Below are 18,626 nucleotides of genomic sequence, written 5' to 3' on the forward strand. Positions count from 1 at the left end.
GAGCCTTTTTTATTCCATGGACAATAAGGATTGTTTCTGTTGGAAACAGTATTCTGAATTAATTAAATTGGCAAACACATCATGAGTTGATGTTCTATTCCTCATTTTAAGAACCAGCGTGTATTTGTTGCTGCAAACAGAAGTTGGCTTAATTTTGATATTTTCTACTTTGCGTATTTATTTTAGTATAAAACTATATTCTCCTTATCAGAAAACGTCTGGCCCAATTATTCCCTGTTGTTTATTGGTTTTTTGCAACTCTATCCAAATATGTTAATTTATAAAAAGGTTGGAGTTATGTTAGCTCTTCCAGTATCCGTTCCTTTGATAGAACACATTGGAGGGTGAATTGCTGGTTTATAACTTCAGTAACTGCATGCATTCAGAGAAAGGTTATACACCAGCCATTGCTCTAATGATAATGTATTCTTAGCATTTTGTTCTTAAAGTTCATATTAATCTCCTCCTGACAGAGTGTCTTGTACTTCCCCTCAGTCAGTTACTGTGAGATCCTCTCAAGACTCAATGACTGACGCCAGGATATCTTTGCTTCCCTAGGAAGACAGTGGCTTTAATTGGAAGCAGACACTCTGGAGTCCCCAGAGATGTTAATATATCCATTTCCGGTGTCTTTCTTATAGGGTATCTTGCTGTGGCAGTAGTAAAGAAATCAGATCCTGACATCACCTGGAACACTCTGAAAGGCAAAAAGTCCTGCCACACCGGAGTTGACAGAACCGCTGGCTGGAACATCCCCATGGGCCTGCTCTACAATGAGCTCCACCACTGCAGATTTGGTGAGTGAATCCTGAGAAGGAGCAGTGGTGAGGGCCATGCCAGAAAGAAGGTCTTTCCTTCGGGGAGAGGGCGGTGGCGTAAGATGCTGTGTGCTCTGGTTCTATAGAAATAGAATTCGGCAAAAGTGAACCTACAGGAAATATCAAAAAGGTCTGGGAGGGATGGAACTGGGTTGCTGAGTCAGGATGGTTCATTTTGGTTGCACATGATGGGATAAAGTAAATATGGATTTACTTTTATCTCTCATGAAAAAGACCAGAGGTGAGTAGTCCATGGCTGGTATGGTCATGAGAAACCCAGGCTCCTTCTCTCTGTCTGCTCTTCCATTCTTAGCATGAGGATTCCAGCTTCAAGGGCGCCTTGTGGTTACTATTACATCCACCATCCAGGCAGCCACAAGCACCGAGGGGCTAGAGCAAATGGAAGTTTATGACAGCTGCTGTCAGCTTTTTAAAGGAGCCTTCTAGGACATCTACCCAATTATTTTAACTAATTTCTCATTGCCCAGAACGTAGGTACATCACCTGTTGGTGCATTCCAGAAATGGATATTGGGTAGACAGTTAGCAATCCCTGCCAGAGGGTTTTGTAGGCCCTGTGAGTCACTGCCCGGCTTCCAGAAGCCTTCAAAGGAGTAGAAATCACTTTACTTTCTGTGTCCTCTGTCATCAGGTACACTTATTTCTACCCCCTTAAACTTCTCTGTGTAAGTTCCTCACAGACAAATGTTTTCCAGTGGTCCTGACTTACATTAGCTTCCTGAGTACTTCCTCCCTGCCGCCTCCAAATTTGGGCAACTCCTTTAAAAAGAGAGGACTCTAAATCTGGTTATGAACCCAGAAAACCTCATGTGTGGGGAGACTGGAGATGAGAGCATGTCCCTGCACCAGGGTGCTCTGTGATACCAGTTGGACATGAAGCAAAGTGCAGCTGTGGCAACATCCAGAAAGCTTGGTATCCCCACTGGCAAAGGCCCTACCTCTGCTCTCCTGAGACTCCTGGCACTTTAACGGCCATAGGAGAGCAGCTGAATTGCAAGGAAAATTCTCCATCCCTTTCCTGAGGTTGGGGATGTAGGAAGGTCTCTTCTAATGAATGGCAAGGAAGGGGACATATGAAAACAGGTGGCACAAGCTCAGGAAGTGAGACCTTCAGTCTTCATCCCTTTTCTGTCCCCTTTCATGTCATTTCCACTTCTTCTTTCCTTTAGGTTAGTGATGACACCATCATGGTGCTCAAAGGAATCTTCTCCACACTGAATTGGTCACTAACTCCTTTTCCCAACCTCAATAAGTTTTCTTTTAAATCCCATAGCCAGGCAGATCCTGAGTTGGTGGTGGTGAAATTCATTCATTTCACAGAAGTAATGAGTATGTTCTACCTCTCCTGGGCCGTGCAGCCCTGCTGTGTCTTAGATAAAAGCTGCTTGTATTGACTCAGAAAGAGCTGACTTCCTCTTGTCCTTCTATGCAGATGAATTTTTCAGTGAAGGCTGTGCCCCAGGGTCTCTGAAAAATTCTAGTCTCTGTAAGCTGTGTATGGGCCCAGATCCCAACACATGTAAGGCCAACAGCAAAGAGAGATACTATGGCTACACAGGGGCTTTCAGGTGAGTCTTTTAACCCAGACACAAATATTATAATATCCCAGCCTTGACCAGATTTCTTTCAGGAACCAAGGTAAGATTCTTACATTCCTATTCTGTTAGTCCTGCACACATTAAGGTAGGAGATTTCACAGCCAAATGTAGAGCCACATGGTGGAAGGACAGCCAGACTCTTCCAGGGCATGGTCTACCAGACCTGGCTGTCTCAGACAGTAGAGACTGGTGTGTGGGTCAGTTCAGCAGTTCTCAACCGGAAGTGATTTGCCCCCAGGGAACATTTGGCAATGTCTGGAGATGTTTTAGATTGTGACAATGTTAGTGTGGAGGAGGAGGGTGCTACTGGCATCTAATGGGTAAAAGCAGCTAAACATGCCACAATGCACAGGATAGCACTGTGCAACACAGAATTATCCAGCCCCAAAGGTCACTAGTGCCAAGGCAATGAAACCCTACTACAGTTGGATAAACATTGAGTCAGGAGTTTGGCCCAAGCCCTTCCATGTGCCTCTAGAACCACAGAACCATACTCATCTGGAAATATAAAATACTGAAGTATATGATTTCTAAATTCCTAACTACCATTGTATTTTATGGAGTGTCTATGATTTTTTTAGAGACACCTGTGTACCTTAATGCCTTATTACTTTTTAACTGTCCTTTCTGCTTTGGGCCTTCTGTTGTCTGGTGGTTCATGAATCTATGAACTGCACAAAGATATGGAATTGTATAACAATTGAGCTTCCCAGTAGTAAAGTGAAAAACAAAGTTTATCCCTATTTTCCAGTTAGAACCATCTTATGAGTTAGAGAAAGTACAATTCACACTCCACAAGTTTCTAATTTTACAAAGTAAACTGAATTGTTTTCATAGAGATTTAAGAGTTTGTATCTTGACCTTGTCTTTTCGTGGTGGTAACATATGTTTGAGAAATACAGGTCAAGAGAAAAGGGTCAAACTTTGTTTATATATACACGTATAAAGGCTTCTTTCTCTAAACATATCTTATAAAACTTATCTACGAAGTAAAACACATCAAACTGACAAACAGACTCCAAACTCAAAAGAAAATAAAACAAAATCAATTTATGGCATAATAGGTGTGCCACATATTGTAAATAGGTGTGCCCACCTTCTCAGCTGTCTACCCTCAGAACTCCTGAACCACTGTAGGAAGAGGCAGGTCCTTTTCCTTGAAGCAAGGGGGTCAAAGTAGATGAAGAGGAGGATTGGGCCCATCATTCAAGTCTGATCCACCCAGATCATTGAGTAGGGCTTTGGGCAGACTTTAAAGTACATGCTAATTCATCGTCTGTGTGGTATGTGTTTTCAAAGGACTGGAATATAGTAAAAATTAATATTAGAACCATTCTAAGTAGAGTTCCTTTTATTATTATTTCTTTTCTGAAACTTCTTAGGGACTCGTAGTGGCTCAAAGCTGTGTTAAAATCCTCAATACCACACTCAGAGATATGTGGACTGGGAGTTAATAGAGTCAAGTGCCTTAAAACCTGGTTTTGCCATACTCTCTTCATTTCTCTAAAAAACAAAACAAAAACAAAAACAGAAAACCCAAAACATAACGAATGCTCCGTGAATATCAAAATTATTTTTCAAAGGGACAAAGAACATCACAAATTGAAATTTGCGATAAGAGTTTCAGTCTCTCACAAATGTTGCACAAACATTTGCTTCTTACAAGAATCTAAAGGAACTGAATTTTTCATTCACATTTCATATGCTGGGGGAGGCATCGCCTCACTGAAAAACTGATTCTCTACTCTCCATGTTGATGCTGGGAAAATGATGTAATCTGTCAGAGAAGCTGTACCAAAAAATATGGTGTAGTACGTGGAACTGAGGTTGTATAACTACGCAGCAGTTCAGAGCCTTTTGTTTTCTTTTTCTTTATTCCTTACATTGCTTAGTGATAGAGTGGAAGTTACAATTGCTGTTATCAGATGGCCAGCCTGAATCTATAATGATATATGTCTCCTAAATGACAGATGCCTCACTCTGACCTCCTCTCTTCTCTCTCCCCCTTCCGGACCACTGCAGGTGTCTGGTTGAGAAGGGCGATGTGGCCTTTGTGAGATACGAGACTATTCTGCAGAACACTGAGGGTATGTGCACATGCTCCTCTATCCCCCTAAAGTCTGGGTCGCTGGGATTCACTTATATTGAGGGATGCCTTTGTGGAAGTATTATGGACGCTGTCAGGCTCCAAAGCTCTAATTCTCAACCTGTCTGTTTAGTGAAGAGAGAAGTGTTAACCTGGGCTGGCAGAATGATCAGGACCGTGGGGCTCCCAGTGGCCCTAAATCCTCTCGCATGTATACCCCCACAGCTGCAGGCCTCGTGCACCGTTCCCCTAAATACTTCAGTGCCTATTTCCCAAGAACATAACATTCTCTTACATACCCACAGTACAGTTGGCAAGATCAGGAAATTTTACATTACATGGACTTGATACTCATCCACAGTCTACATTCAAATTTCAGTCATCCCAATGATGATGTCCTTTATAGCTATTTTCTATATTTCCTGGCTCTGTCCCCTGAGAAGGCCTAGAAGCAATAGCACAAGGCTAGGAATGAACATGAAGATATTGGCTTATAAATACTGTTTTCTGCTAGGAGGAATCAGGACTTCTTGGAAAATAGCTGACTCCAGGGTTGAGGCAGGAAAAATATACAGTGAGCCTAGCACATCACACGAAGTGCTCAAAGAGGGATGGGACGTATGAAAACACCCAGGAGCCAATTTGAAGGACCTCACACTGCCAGATCTGGGAATTTTGAATATTAAAATAAATAATGATAGCAATAAGGGACAATAACCCATTGAATAAAATAAGAATCCATGAGACAATGTTGATTAGACAAATGAAGAAGAGAAAGCTCTTCCTCATCATAGAATGTTAACTAATGAATGCAGAAGGAATAACAAAGTTAGACATGATTATTTGCCAACCAATATATTGATAATTGATTCAGGCAAGAATTATAAGTGGCTGTTTACTTATGGGTGAAAGTTAGACAGCCATGACATTAAAAACAAACAAAACAAAGATTGGTGAGAATGAGCACTCCACGCCTGACCCTCAGTATCACTACGTGCTAGTAGAACCCACTAGAGTCCAGGATGCTAATTACTTTCCTGCTTTCTCTCATGTTCATTCCCCCAACCTCCCATCTTTCCTGAGCAGCTCATCTAGAATGAACGATTAATAGCTCAGCACCAACTCCTCTAAGAAGCTTTCTTACATGGCACACCCCATCCTACAACAAGAATCCTCTGCCCAAATTGCTATTAGTGACTTTACCACATTCTGTAATATACTTTGGCTACAGAAACTCTTTGAGCTCTTTTTCTTCCTCTTATATTCCCAGCATCTAGTATAGCACACAGCACATGGAAGTTGCTAAAAATTTATTTAAAGGAATATTGGGTTGGCTAAATTTTCTTTCTTCGTTCATATTATTTTTTCTTTTTCTTTAAGGGCTCTGCTTCCTGCTACCAGAGTTTCACCCTAAGCTTGGTTCTCTGTTGCCTTTGATTTCTTTTTGTACTCTTCTGAGTAGGGTCCCCATCGCTAGGCCTTGGATCTGCACTCAACAACTCCAGATTCTTACCTTCTGAATAGAATTTAGATGAGCGGTCTGACCTCGCATCTAAATTTCATTCCAATACTTCTGTTTCCCAAGGTGTCATTTTATGTAAAGAGTACACTGACATTGCAAACTCAATTTACATAAATCCAAAGTCCTCATCTTTCTCTCAAAATTCCCTCTTCTCACACCCTCCATCCCTGTAAAGAATCTTGTTATACTTCCTGCTAGTCAGGCCTAGATTAAGTCTGTCAGTCAATGTCTTATTTTATTTTTTCAAAATATATCTTAAGTGCTATAGTACATTATGGTATAGAAAAAGCAAGCTACAAAAGCATGTGGGCTCTTTGATCTCAATTATGCATATATGTGTGTATATATTGTATGTGTGTAGTAAAAAGAATGGAAGAGATATACCAATTTTGAAGGTGTAGGCAGTGGAATTAAAAATGCTTCAAGATTTTCTTCCTGATACTATGTAGGATTTTACAAATTCCTATCAGTAAACACGCATTACTTTTATCAGGAAAAAAACATACTTTTAACATGCCCTTCTAGATGCTCATAGCCCGGATTGAATCACCTCCCATCTAAATTTTCTTAATTTTCTACCTTCAGTCCCTGGCTTCATTCATTAACAGTGATTTCATTCATAAGTCCTCACAGACCCATTTTTCCTTCTGCTTGAGTGCTCTCCTCACTGTCTCCTCTCAAGGCCTTTGGTGCCCGGTGGTATCTCATCCGTTTGGCCCCACTGCCCAAGACTGTTCCAGGGACAGGTCTCCTCTCCCCATTAGAAACACCAGGAATGCACCTGTCCCTTCTTGCCTCACACAGAGAGGAATTCATTCCTTTTTCTTCCTTTCATCCTATGCATATTATAAGAAATAACTAAAACCTTGCCTATTCTGGCCAGCTTCCCTAATTAATCTGCTCTCAAAGCCTTGGTTTTGAGTTTACACAGCATTTAGAATGTGTTTCATAAAATATAAAATGTTATTATCCCTGCCCTGAATTTTTGCTTTTAGTATGTGTGTTATTTTAAGATTGTGCTTTGCGGAGGGCTGAGAATATAGTATTGTTCAATAAATGCTTAAATTACTAAATAAAATGGAATGGGTTTGGAAGGAAAGGTGATGGATTCCACTTGGAAGATATGAGTTTAAGAAACAGAAGTAAGAAAAGAAAGGAGAAATGTTAGAAGGTGGTCAAAGATGTGTGTGTTACATGGTGGTGGAGGGGCAGGCAATTTATCTCTCCCTATTAAAATAAAAACGCACATATCCTTTGAACTAGCTATTTTTTACTTCTGCTAAAGCATAGTCATATACAATAATACTCATTTTAACCCCATTGTGGTGGAAAAAAATTGTAAATACTCTAAGTGCCCATTAGTGGAAGAATGGTTTTAAAAATACTGCTATAGGCATATGATGGAATATGATACAGCAGTTAAAAAGAATGAGCTTGATTTATATTTACTGACAAGAAGAATCTACAAGATGTGTAAGTGGTTGAAAAAAAAAGCTAGAGAGTTTTACATGTGTCAAGATCCAACACTATTGGTCTGTAAGAGCCTGTCCAAAAAGAGAAAAAAAAAAGGAAAAAAAAAAGATCCAACACTAAACAAAATCATAAATTTGCAGCATCCACATGGATTCATATATAGGTAAATGCATATAACAAGGCATGGATGGAAACATGCAGATGTGATATCAAGGATTAACATCACAGAACTGAGTGAGATTTGGGGTGTTTAGAAAAGGAGTACTTTTAGTTCATATATAGATATATTCAAAAATTTATGAGTGTGGTCTCATACATCACTTGCTCAATTAAAGAAAGAAAATTAAATGAAAAATGGATGAAGAGAAAAGGTTGCAATCCTGCATTATGGGAGAGAAATAAAAGTTGGCAAAACATATTTGAGAATATGAGGAAAAAGCTGAAACTCTGAGAATAGGTGAGATTGTTTTTCAAAAAGAATGTACAGAATCCTCGTTTGTATAGTGGTGAGTAAAAAGAAAAAAAACTGGCTGGGCGTGGTGGCTCACGCCTGTAATCCCAGCTCTCTGGGAGGCCGAGGCGGGCGGATCATTTGAGCTCAGGAGTTCGAGACCAGCCTGAGCAAGAGCGAGACCCCGCCCCCCCCATCTCTACTAAAAAAATAGAAAGAAATTAGCTGGACAACTAAAAATACATAGAAAAAATTAGCCGGGCATGGTGGCGCATGCCTGTAGTCCCAGCTACTAGGGAGGCTGAGGCAGGAGGATTGCTTGAGCCCAGGAGTTTGAGGTTGCTGTGAGCTAGGCTGACGCCACGGCACTCGAGCCCAGGCAACAGAGTGAGACTCCGTCTCAAAAAAATAAAAAAAATAAAAAAGAAGAAAAGAAAAAAACAAAGAGAATATAGAAAAGATGAGGCAAGGGGCTGAGACAAGATATGGACCTGGACCACAGCACAGTTTCACTTAGAACTGGTACGAGAGAGTTGGATTTAAAACACTGCAGATTCCAAAAGTGTCTTCTGGGAAAAAGTTCTTTTGTTTGGAGATACCTTATGTACTTATAGTACAGAGCTCGATAAGCCTGGCTTAGAGCATCACACTCTTCCTATGCTGGAGCAAGTAGTACAGAAGGCTTTGGAATTTAGAAATGAAGATCTTTTTGAACATCCAGAGAATATATTAATAGTTTACTCCCACCTGGCTGACGGGGAAGGTTGGAAGGTGGTGGTCACTAGTAATTCCTGGTAAGTGTGAGTTGAGTATCGCCTTATAGACTGCACGGGTGTCTCTTCCCCTCCCCGTCACTATAACCCCAGCGTGGGCACCGCTGCTGGCCACAGAGGCCAGGGCCTCCACACCCCAGTGAATCAATCTCATCCCCCTAGTGAGGGCACCTAGACCAAAGCCGTCAGCTGTGGCTGATTCACCACCTTTCACTCTCCAGGAAATAACACGGATGCATGGGCTAAGGATCTGAAGAAGGGTGACTTTGAGTTGCTGTGCCCTGATGGTTCCAGGAAGTCTGTGGATGATGTTGGCAGCTGCCACCTGGCCCGAGGCCCAAATCATGCTGTGGTCTCACGGAAAGAAAAGGCACATTGTGTCCATGAGCTGTTAAAGCACCAGCAGGTACAGACCAGCCAGGGCCTCCCACCCTTTCTTCCTAGATGGGTATGGGTTATTGGGAAAGTTCACACCTAAGTGCAGCCCTGACTCCAGCATTCTGTCTCTGAAAACCAGAATTGGGAAGCCATGCATTGTGGACTAGAATGAATATCTGTGTTCACATTTCAGCTCCATAGCTTCCTAGCTGTGCCATCTTGGGTATATTACTTAACCTCTCCATGCCTCAGTTTCCTCATATACAAAATAGGAGTAATAATACTTCTGCCTGCTTCTTAGTTAATATGAGAATTAAGTGAAGAAATGCACCCAAATGGCATAGGAAAATGCCTGGTCTATAGAAAGTGGTCAAAACACACTAGCTGTGTAATTATGTAACCAGATCTCCCAGGCCTGGCTCTGTTTCTAACTCCTGCTCACTGGAGATAAGTCCCCATCTGATCCACGTTTCCAGGAATCTGCCTTCCTGCTCTCCCTCACCTTGCTCAGGGGTACCCTAATTTCCCTCATTTCTGTCCTTCCTGAAGAGGAAGGAGAAGAATGATCCTGTTTCCCAGCATTCCTTGATATAAGACAGAAGAATGGATTTCTGTATCTCTTACCTAGCAGACTAAACACTGTTCTCAGCAGTCTGAAAAACCCAGGACCCCTACCCTTGGAGAGCCTGCTCTCTGAGGGGAACAACCACCTCGGGACCAGCCTTGCTGGTATTCTAATCCTAAAGGCCCCTCTATACATACACATCACCTTCCTTTTAAAGTATAGCACCCTGCCTGTTGATTCACTATTAGCTTTTTTTAAAAATTAAGATAGCATATCTTCTGAAGTCCTTTTAAGGCACATGATGACAACAATTAGCATTTAATGAACATTTCCTAGCTGCTATAAGGAATGCTAAACTTTTTGCAATCATCATTTCACTTGCGACTTTAAGAGGCCTGGAGAAAGTAAGCGCTTGTCCAAGACAGAATTCAAAATGCAGTCAAACATGAACTTTTAACAACTATCTCTACCACTCCTCTGGGAGGGCTCACATTTAATATCTTCTTTGACAATAACATCAGAGGGGACATGTTATTGTCCTCTTATTTCTTAGGGACATTACTAATGAAGTGAGGAAGAGAGATCAGAGAAGGTAGGAGTGGGCAGGTGGGTGGGAGGGACTTCTCAGAGGAATGTGGGACCAGGGACCCTACAGAACATTTGGATGTGTCATGAAAGAATGAAGTTGGGGCCCCAAGTGGGTAAACAGCAGGTGAGGAAGGTGAAAAATTCTAAAGGCATACTCTGTAGCTCCCTTTTTTGCCCAGGGCTGGTTCAGAGCTTTCAGCCTTCTCTGATCCATGTGTTCCCAGCTGCTCAAGGCCAAAGGTCCTCATGCACTTTCTGGCCATTTTACAGATCAAGTTTGGAGGTCCTCCATGCACGAACGATTTCTGTTTGTTCCGGTCTGAAACTAAGGACCTTCTGTTCAAGGACAACACTATATGTCTGGCCAAACTTCCGGACAAAACCACATATGAACAATACTTAGGAGAAGAATATGTTACCTCTGTTGGTAACCTGAGAAAATGCTCAACGTCACGTGAGTAGGAGGAACAGGATGGGGAAGTTGCAGGCCAAATATGGTGGTGGGTTCTAGGGTGGTGGGTACAAAAGGAGGAAGAGACTGTGGTCCTCAGGATATGACCACATGGACAAGATGAAACAGGGAGAGAACAACCTAAGCCCCACATGTATGGGAGGCTAGCTGGTAAGCACAGACTGTAAGGGGGACACAGGCTCAGGCCATGAAGGCAGTGAACTTATTGGACATACAGAATTCCATCTTATTTCCAAGAAAATGAAGAAGTTTATGTGCACATGCCCATTGATCTATAGCAAACTTTTTATTAAAGTTGCCTTTTCTAATATGGTAGCCACTGGCAAGATGTGGCTATTTAAATTTAAATTAATTAAGATTAAACTAAATTAAAATTTTATTTTCTCAGTCCCACCCAGCTACATTTCAAGTGCTCAACAGCCACGTGTGGCTCCATATTGATCAGCAAAGAGAATATTTTCATCATCATAGAAAGTTCTTTCAGAAAGCACTGCTCTAGAGAGTTTCGACAGTGACAGATTCTGGTAACTAGAAAGTTGCCATGCATGCTACTCATCTGGAACACCAGTTTCTAAGAATTGAAATAGAATAAAACACACCTTTGCAGTATGTTGGGCATAACTGAATCACTAGAAAGCATTTGGAAGATGTAGGGGAATAACAGGTGGTGTAGGGAGGTTAATCTTCAGTAGCAGTGTGTGGATAAGTGAATCGAAGTCCTTATTACAAATGTGGATTCCAGGCCCTGGAGGTATTGATTCAGCAAGTCTGTGCTAGGTCAGGTATCTGCATTTTAAAAGTTACCCCCATGTGATTCTGATGTAAGCAATGTGCTTGTCCAGGCCGGTTGTTGTGAGAAACAAGTTGATATTTACCTAACCTGTGTCCTCCACAAGGGGAGACAGTCTGGCTCTGCTGTTCTCTGCTCCATCCCTAGCCCCCAGCACAGAAACTAGCACATTCCAGGTGCTTTTGCTATGTCAGTTGCTCATCTCTTAAAGAGGTCAGGGAGGACAGCCTTCCTGGGCGACTTCCAGCCACTTGAACTCAGGTGGTGAGCCCCACCCATAAGAAATAGGTGGGGGATGCTGTAGGGCGGGGAAATCATGTTGCCTGGGTGTGGGGCACTCCCGGGGGTAGGCACAGGAGCTGTGCAGGCAAGTGGAGAAGGGCACTGCGGAAATGGCCCCGTGCACGCATCACAGAAGAGGTCAGCAAGTTGCAGCACGTTTGTACTATACTTAACTGTTCAGTTCATAAATAAATATAGGAAGATTTTTAACGTCCTACCTTTCTGCTTTGCTCCACAGGACTCCTGCAAGCCTGCACTTTCCACAGAGTTTAAAATCCAAGAGGTGGGGATGCCACCCAGGTGGAGATGGGAGCTCAGGTGACCCAAGGGTTTTCCCTGGTCTTGCTAGCTGGAGTGGTTTGTGCTAACCATGTCTGTCTTCACAGCTGTGTTGCCACATGCACAGGACACAGAATAAAAATTACTAGTGATTTTATATTGCAAAACCTCCATTCTTTCCTAAATAATTCCAAAAGAAGGATTTCTTTATACTGTCTGACTATCTGACCTATGCAACTGAGCCCTTCCTTCTGAGCTCAAGATTCGTCTGGTCTTTCCCCACAGCTTTGTGTAGTGCCCCAGCCATAACTCCTGGTACGGTCCAAGGAGGAATTTTTTCTAAAAGGGTCTGTGTGGCCATATGATAGAATCAAGTGTGTGTGTGTGTGTGTGTGTGTGTGTGTGTGTGTGTGTGTGTTCCAGGGAAGCAGCAGGAAGGAGGATGTGGAATGAGTTAAAGAGATCAATTGCTCAAGTGAGTACAGAAAGACTATAAAAGACTCAACTTTATTTGATATTTTTAAGAAATCCATCAGGCATAGCAGAGGTTCTGATTCTGACTGGTTGGAAAAGTGAAACAATAAATCCTTTGCTAAAAATCAGCCCTTGAGCCTGATGCCACAGCAGTTACTGCCCTGTCTCCTCCCCTTCTCAGCCCACTTCTCACTTTTCCACCTCTCACTTAGTATTATTGACTGAATACATAGAATTTAGTCTTCTGCTCCACCCTCTTCCCTGAAGCTACCCTGGCAAAAGTCACTACCCACCTGCCAACTGTTAAGCCAATTCAGTTCTTTCATTCCTTAGCCTGTTTCCTGCACTTGATACGGTTAACCACTCACTCTTCCTTGGAACTCTGTCTCTCAGTTTCCATGACATGGCAGTTCTATACTTTGATTGCTATTCTCTCTGTTCTTTTGTAGTCTTCGCTGTGGGCTCATCCTCCCGCCTGAAAACCTTAGGAAAATCTTTCTGGAGTTCTTCTCTCTCTCTCTTTCTCTTTTTTTTAAGAGACAGAATCCCTGTGTTGCCCATGCTGGAGTGCAGTAGCATGATCATAGCTCACCATAACCTCAAATGCCTGGCTCAAGCAATCCTCCCACCTCAGCCTCCTGAGTGGCTAGAACTACAGGTGTGTGCCACCATGCCTGGCTAATTTTTAATTTTTTGTAGAGATGGGGTCTCACTGTGTCACCCAGGCTGGTCTCAAAGTCCTGGCCTCAAGCGATCCTCCTGTCTTGGCCTCGCAAAGCACCTGGCAGAGTTCTCCTCTTGATCAGTGCTCCTCTCACTTTGCAGGCCCTCCTTCAGCAATGTTCATGACTCCTGGGCCTCTGTAGCTATAGTTGTGACCCCAGCCTCCACCATCCCCACACTTATACATCCTACTACCTATGGATCTATACTGTAGAGTCTTACAGCAATTAGAAACCCTAAAATTCAAAAACTGAGGTGACCATCCTGCCGTTCCCTCTCTGGCTTCTCTAAACCAACTGTATATATTACAGTATATATTCCACATCAGCTGAAGACATGGTTATCTACCCAATCACTGGGGCCATAAACAGAGGTATCAAATTTCAACTCAGTTTTTCCTCACTCCACACCCAGTGTTACCAACTTCTGTTGATTTTGCCTTCTAAATTACCCTTCAGTGGGCTCCTTTCTTTTCCGAACTCCTACCAAAGCCTCAATTTACACTCAGATGCAGAACGGCAGATAAGGGGATTCTGAACACAACATTCCATACCTCTCTTAACTTTCTAGTATCCAAGGAAACAGGACTCTGGGTCCATTTTGCAGACCTGATGTGGGCCTTTTGACACACAGCTCTGCTTTGTTCTGAGCCTATCAACATTCTTCTTTATTTAATATTCGCCTAAACTCCACCTTTATCCCAAATCCTATAATAATTTCTTCTTGTCCTTTGGTGAAATGCCCCATAGTTCCTCTGGGATGTGGTCTGTCTCATTGCAATGGGTCAATAAAACTAATTTTGTTATTTTCCAGGTATGGACCTCAAATCTTAGGCAATAGGGCTAGAACAATAACATTCAACATCCATTCTTAATTATTAAATTAATTACTAAAATTTGATAGACCGGTGTTACTGGGCAATAATTTTATATATACAAAAACAAAAGCTAATATATGCCTAATGATAAAGAAATAGAAGCATTCCCACTAAAATTAGGAACATGAAAAAAACATTGATTACTACCAATCTTATTTTACAGTGTTTTAGGGCTTGTGGCCAACCCAATTACATAAGACATAATATTTAAAGAAACACCAAAATGACTATTATTTATAAATGATAATTGTATACATGGAAAATCCACGAGAACCAAATAATAAAGTATTAAAAGTCATAAAATAAAATTCAGTAAAGTGAAAAAATTAAAATATAAAACAAATTTCCTTTATACAAATAATAGTGAGAACAATAAGAATAAATAAAATGTATCATTTAGTAAACTAATAAAAGCTACATTTAAAAAACATTTCAACCACACTTAGTGAAGTAAAAAATAATGTAAAAAAAGACATATTGCCTTGAATAGGAAGACTCGACATTGTAAAGATGCCAATTCTCCCTAAATTGATTGATATATAATTTTTTTAACTTGACAAAAAGATACTAATTCTGAACAACAACAAAAAACTTAAGTGAGACAGATAAGAAAAATTCTGAGAAAAAGTAATGAGAGTGCACTAACTCTTTCAGCTATTAAAATGTATAATAAGCTCCTGGATATTGGCATTAGCAATAATTTTTTAGATAACACACCAAAAACTCAGGCCACAAAAGCAAAAATAAATAAATAAGACTACATTAAGCTAAAAACCTTCTGCACAGCAAAGAAAACAATTAACAAAATGAAATGGCAGCCTATGGATTGGGAAAAAATATTTACAAACCACATATCTGATAAGATATAACAATTTTTAAAGAACTCATACAACTCCATAGCGGAAAAACAAACAACCCGATTAAAAAATGGGGAAAGACCTGAATAGACATTTCTCCAAAGAAGAAAAATGGCCAACAGGTATATGAAAAGGTGCTCAACATCATTAATCATCAGGGAACTATAAATCAAAACCACTGTGAAATACCACCTCACACTCATTAGAATGACCATTATCAAAAAGTCAAAAGATAACAAACGTTAGGGAGGGTACACTGTTGATGGGAATGTAGATAGGTAGAGCCATTATGGAGGTTTCTAAAGAAATTAAAAAATAACTACCATATGACCCAGCAATTCCTCTTTGGGACATATACTCAAAGGAAATGAGATCACCACCTATGAAAATGTACTACCATATCTATTGCAGCATTATTCACAATAGCCAAGATAAGGAAACAACCTAAGTATCCATCAAAGGAAGAATGGATAAAGAAAACTGCGGTATGTGTATGTATGTATGTGTATGTGTGTGTGTGTGTGTGTATACACACACACACACACACACACTAGAATATTATTCAGCCCTAAAAAGGAACAAGATCTTGCCATTTGCCACAACATGGATGAACCTGGAAGACATTATACTAAGTGAAATAAGCCAGATGCAGAAAGAAAAATATTACATGGAAAATATTCAATATATGTGGAATCTAAAAATAATTTCAAATACAGGTATACAGAGAGAAGAGAGCAAAACCAGGGGGCAACAAATGGAGAGACATAGGTCAGAGGATACAAAGTAGCAGATATGTAGGATGAATAAATCTAGAGATCTAATGTACAACATGAGGACTACAGTATAGATAATTAAATTGTACTGTATTTGGGATTCATGCTAAATGAGTAGATTTTAGCTGCTTTTGCCACAAAAACAAAAAAGAATGGATAACTGTGAGATGATGGATATGTTAATTTGCTTCACTACAGTAACCTTTTTGCTATCTATATGTATCCCATAACATCATATTGTATACCTTAAATATACACAATAAAGTTTATTTTAAAAAATAAAGTAAAATGTATAATGATAAATTTGAAAGTATGGTAGTCACATGAAAATAATGAAACAGAATAAAAATTTTAGATGTTAAATGTAAATGAGAGTTGAGTACATGATAAAGGTGACATTATAATCTGGAGGAAAGGACAGGCTACTCACTAAATTGTTTAGGAACAGTGTGGCTGAAAATTTTGGAGCAGAAGAAAATCTCCTGAATCTTTAGCTCACTGCTTAAACCAAAAACCTTCCAAACCTATCAAAGATTTAAATATAAAATTAAAACCATAAAACATCACTATGTTAACATATTTCTTATATAGTATTTGGAAAAACTTTCTAATATTACACAAACCTAATAGCAATTAAGGAAAATATTGATAAATTTCAGATCATACAAAATTTAAAGCTTCTGTAAGACAAAAATAGTCAAATAAAATGGAAAAATATTTTTAGAAATAACAAAAGTTAATACGCACTTAGAAATAAGTATAAAATATGAACAACCTGATTTAAAAAGGCAAAAAAATATTAAAGACAGTTACTAGATTACATACGAATGGCCAACACTCATCTAAAATATGAAATGACTCACTCATAATTAAAGAAATAGAATGCATGAGAATATGCATTTTTTTTAGTTCAGCTACAATTAAAAAGCTGCTAACACCTAGAGATGGGGAAGGAATAGAGAAAACAGTCACTGTTACCTACTTTTGATGTGAATCCAGATTGGAGAAATCTCTCTAGAGGGACATTTGGCCAAATCTATTATCCTTCACATGCGTATGTCCTTTATTCCTGATTGTACTTCTAGGAATATATCCCATGGAACTACTCTCACAGAGTGTTTATAATAACGTGAAAAAAATGAAAACATCCTAAATTTCCATCACTTGAAGACTAGAGTGAATTAGGATATATCTAAACACTAGGATACTCCGCAGCATTTACTGAGAATGAAGTAGAGCTATAAGAAGTGCTGCGGAAAGATGGTTTGGTAAAAGAAAAGTTTCATAACAACATGTAAATAGTACATAATCATCCATTTGAATTAAGAAACCATAAACACATATGCTTGTGTGTGTGTGGAAGGATAGTTACATCTAAGCAGTAGCCTTGCAAGGACTCAGAAAAGAATAATTATTTTAATTTTGTACCTTTATATACCATTTGATTTCTCAAAATAAGTATCTGTTACTTCAATTACTTTTTTCAAGTGACTCACAGGGAGAAGCTTGATAGTGAAATAGTCTGGATTTTGCACCTCCTGGTATTATGAAATTGTATATTTTAAGGTCTGAGGGAAGTGTGTCCAGATAACCCCCCAAAGGTCCCAGCTACATTCTGTTAATATTAGGAATGATTTAAATGTAGAAGAAAAGACTCCTTACCTGTTCAACAGGCAAGAGGTTATCCTTGAATGTGAAGGGAAGAGTGCCATCCAATGGAGAAGCCTGAGAAGGATGAATGGAAGTTGAGTTGACCATTCCTTTGTAGAATACCGTGATGGTATTGCTCATCCGCATCACTGTAGCGCCAGCATGTGCATGTCCACATGCCAGTGAGCAGTGATCATAGGACACTTTGAGTAAAGGCGGGACAGCTGGAGCTGATTCTATCTTCCTTCTCTCCCCAGGGAAGAACCCAGATGTGTGGCACAGTCCATTTATAGTACCAGGCAGCCTGTGACTGAGGCTCAGGGCTACAATCTGCCCTGGCCTTAAATCACTGTCCTCTGTCCTGGAAAGATAAAGCATCATTTGTTCACCCTCTGCTGCTCCATCAACAGATAGGGACCACCCAGGGCCTCCAGGTGTTTCCTTCCCAGTTCAAGTAATTTAGAGAAGTGCAAACTAAGTGCCAGCTAAGATCCAGCACTTTGGGAATTGAGCCCGGTCCTGCCTGTGCCTACACCTGAAAAGCGATGGTTACATTGTTTAGTGCATGCTGTGGGAATGTCCAGAGTATCAGAAGAAACTGAAAAATCTTAGATTTGGTGCAAACAAGATGAGTGAATCAGCTCTGAAGGGGAGCACTTTAGGACCTCTTGCATTGGCAACTGACTTGCCTTCCTCCTCTTCTATTCTTTTTTTTATTTTCTTTTATTTTGGAAACAGTCTCACTCTGTCGCCTGGGCTAGAGTGCTGTGGCATTAGCCTAGCTCACAGCAACCTGAAACTCCTGGGCAATCAATCCTCCTGCCTCAGCCTCCCGAGTAGCTGGGACTACAGGCGCGCACCACCACATCTGGCTAATTTTTTCTATTTTTAGTAGAGACGGGGTCTCACTCTTGCTCAGGCTGGTCTCAAACTCCTGAGCTCAAGCGATCCTCCTGCCTTGGCCTCCCAGAATACTAGCCCTTCTATTCTTTAAAAGACAGGAGGGAGCTGCCTGAGATGTCTTGCCAGATGCCTAGGGACAAAGTGTGATTGATAGACGATGGGAACTGGTCCCACTTGTGAGTACCGAACTAAGAATGTTGAATGATGTTAGAGAAAATCCTAAGTAGCTCCTCTATTCAAATATAGCCATTCTTACCAGCACACCCCACTCTCT

The 18,626-nt window shown here is 40.6% G+C and overlaps 1 protein-coding gene across 1 annotated transcript in view; it reads left to right on the forward strand.

Moving 5' to 3' along the window:
- Nucleotides 1–18,626, forward strand: part of LOC123629020 (serotransferrin-like) — a 53,435-nt gene that overhangs the window by 17,753 nt on the left and 17,056 nt on the right. The window contains 6 exon segments of the mRNA XM_045538962.1: nt 642–797; nt 2,271–2,406; nt 4,459–4,523; nt 8,963–9,147; nt 10,543–10,726; nt 13,187–13,202. Coding sequence (XP_045394918.1) covers nt 642–797; nt 2,271–2,406; nt 4,459–4,523; nt 8,963–9,147; nt 10,543–10,726; nt 13,187–13,202 — 742 coding nt within the window.

Source organism: Lemur catta, chromosome 1 (genome assembly GCF_020740605.2).
Source record: "Lemur catta isolate mLemCat1 chromosome 1, mLemCat1.pri, whole genome shotgun sequence".
NCBI classification, from domain to species: Eukaryota; Metazoa; Chordata; class Mammalia; order Primates; family Lemuridae; genus Lemur; species Lemur catta.